This window comes from Gymnoscopelus braueri, assembly GCF_963280865.1.
Source record: "Gymnoscopelus braueri genome assembly, chromosome: 2".
Lineage (NCBI taxonomy): Eukaryota > Metazoa > Chordata > Actinopteri > Myctophiformes > Myctophidae > Gymnoscopelus > Gymnoscopelus braueri.
The window spans coordinates 28,591,316-28,593,392 of NC_137604.1; the positions used below are offsets into that span (position 1 = coordinate 28,591,316).

A 2,077-nucleotide genomic window follows, 5' to 3' on the forward strand; every position below is an offset into this window, starting at 1 on the left:
TGTAATACTAATAATAATCTAAAAAGTAACTAACTAAAGGTAGTGGAGTAGAAGTAAAAGTACTGAAAATTGGAAATACTCCAGTAAAGTAAAAATACCTCAAAACTGTACTTAAGTACGGTACTTACTTGAGTACATGTACTTAGTTACTTTAGACCACTGCAGGTGGCTATGTGTTTGTCAGACTTTATGTGTCGGAATGCAGACAACAGGCTCTGGATGATGAGCCCTCTGCAACATACAAACGCACGTGTAGTGGGGTGGTCCTCAATAAATAGCTTTCACGTGGCTCTAGCGAGGACAGAGACAGTAGGAGTGCACCAGACAGACTACAAGACACATGGCTTTGGAAATGGAATCTGCAGAGTAAGTGATTGATCGATTATATACATGTATGTTTTAGTTTTTTAGCCACTTAAAAACCCCAGCATCCGTATTGTGGGGAAAGCTTTAGCTGAAAATAGCAGATGGACAAGCTCACAACACAACACGTTGCTTTGTGAGCTTGTCGATCGGCTGTTTTCAGTGAAAGCTTTCCCCACAATGACAGAAAACAGAAAATACACTAGTAGTATTGAGCCCTAGGGACTCCGGTTACCCATATGGGGTTTAAGTGGTTAAATGTGTAAATTTATAATGGTCTATGTGTTGTTGATCGTCATGATCGATCGGTGGTATACACAGTCCCCAATGTTTGTGTTTTTATTATGTCTTTTGCACTATGGGGGGGGGAAGCAAATGAAAATATAGCCTATAAAAATAGCCTACTATACGAACATACTACGAATTGTTTCCGTTGTGCCTTTTCCTCGTATATGGTGATTAATTTTGTCCGGAGTCAGACGAAAACTGTCATTCCTCTGCTTTAGACTACTTTATCATGGCCGCACGTGGAAATAGATTATCATTCATTATTATAATTATTTTATGAATGTTTGAGTGGTCTTCTGTATAAAACATGTCAATTCACAACGTTGATCTGTTAACAAAACAGCATGGTCCATAACTAATGGTATAGCTGATGTTGATAAATATTCCATGCAACTTTTGCAGAAAACACAGTCAGTTCCAATATAATGATTGTTCCAAAGAGTAATTAGTCCTGAAGTCAAACTTAATTGTGAATTGCATCCCAGGCCAAGAAGCATGATCCATTGTTTGACTTGCTTAGTTAACTAGCCTATATTGCAGAATAGGGGCATAACCTTTATTGTTACAGTTATAGAATGGTGCTTAATTAGTGGTGGATCTCTATAGGGAGGTTAAAATGAAATGAATCTACCCCAAAACCTTTGGCTCATATACCAGAGATAAGTCTTAACATCATCACTGGGCAGTTTGAAGCAAGTTATCAAATGCATTTACAACTGCAACCCCATTTCACCACTAGAACCTATACCCATGCATGGCAAAGACCATATACCTGCAGTTGTTCACTGGGCCACTGCTTGTTATCTATCAATGTCTTAACAAAATCCTCAATGTGGCAGTATATATGCCGAGGACCCTGGGCCAAACCGCCCTTTTCTATTGTTTATAGTGAAGTCACTCTGAAAATTGAGCTACGCAATAAATAGGTCATGAATTGAGGCTTTTGTTTTAATAAATTAAATTCTGTTGAAAGAGACTGGCCCCTACAGGCTTTGGGGGAAATTAAGATAATACCAAAAGAATGGCCGGTCTGGTATTCACTGTCAGCAATCACCTTCCCTTTATATGTATTTATTATTTGTTTATTTGGGTTTTCTTTTTTCTTCTAGTGTGCTCCGTCTGATCATGCAGTATTTGAAAGAAAACAACCTCAACCGGACACTGAGCACCTTGGAGGAGGAGACCACGGTAACACTCCACACGGTGGACAGCATCGACAGCTTCGTTGCAGATATCAACAGAGGCCACTGGGACTCAGTCCTGTTGGCTATCAAGTCTCTAAAACTTCCTGACAACATACTTATTGACCTTAATGAGCAGGTGAGATGGGCGGTGTTTTCATAATGGTGCTCGGATTTTAACCACTTATTCAATATATAATTTGTTGTACGATAAACTGAGACAATAGCCAAACTACAAGCTGACA

General features: G+C 39.1%; 1 protein-coding gene across 1 annotated transcript in view; it reads left to right on the top strand.

Annotated features, from left to right (window-relative positions):
* The first annotated feature begins 336 nt into the window (after positions 1–336).
* The window catches only part of LOC308077697 (WD40 repeat-containing protein SMU1-like), an 11,491-nt gene continuing 9,750 nt past the window's right edge, over positions 337–2,077 (top strand). The window contains exons 1-2 of the mRNA XM_080418559.1: positions 337–366; positions 1,761–1,971. Coding sequence (XP_080274685.1) covers positions 341–366; positions 1,761–1,971 — 237 coding nt within the window. The 5' untranslated portion in view covers positions 337–340. The remainder of the gene's footprint in view (positions 367–1,760; positions 1,972–2,077) is intronic.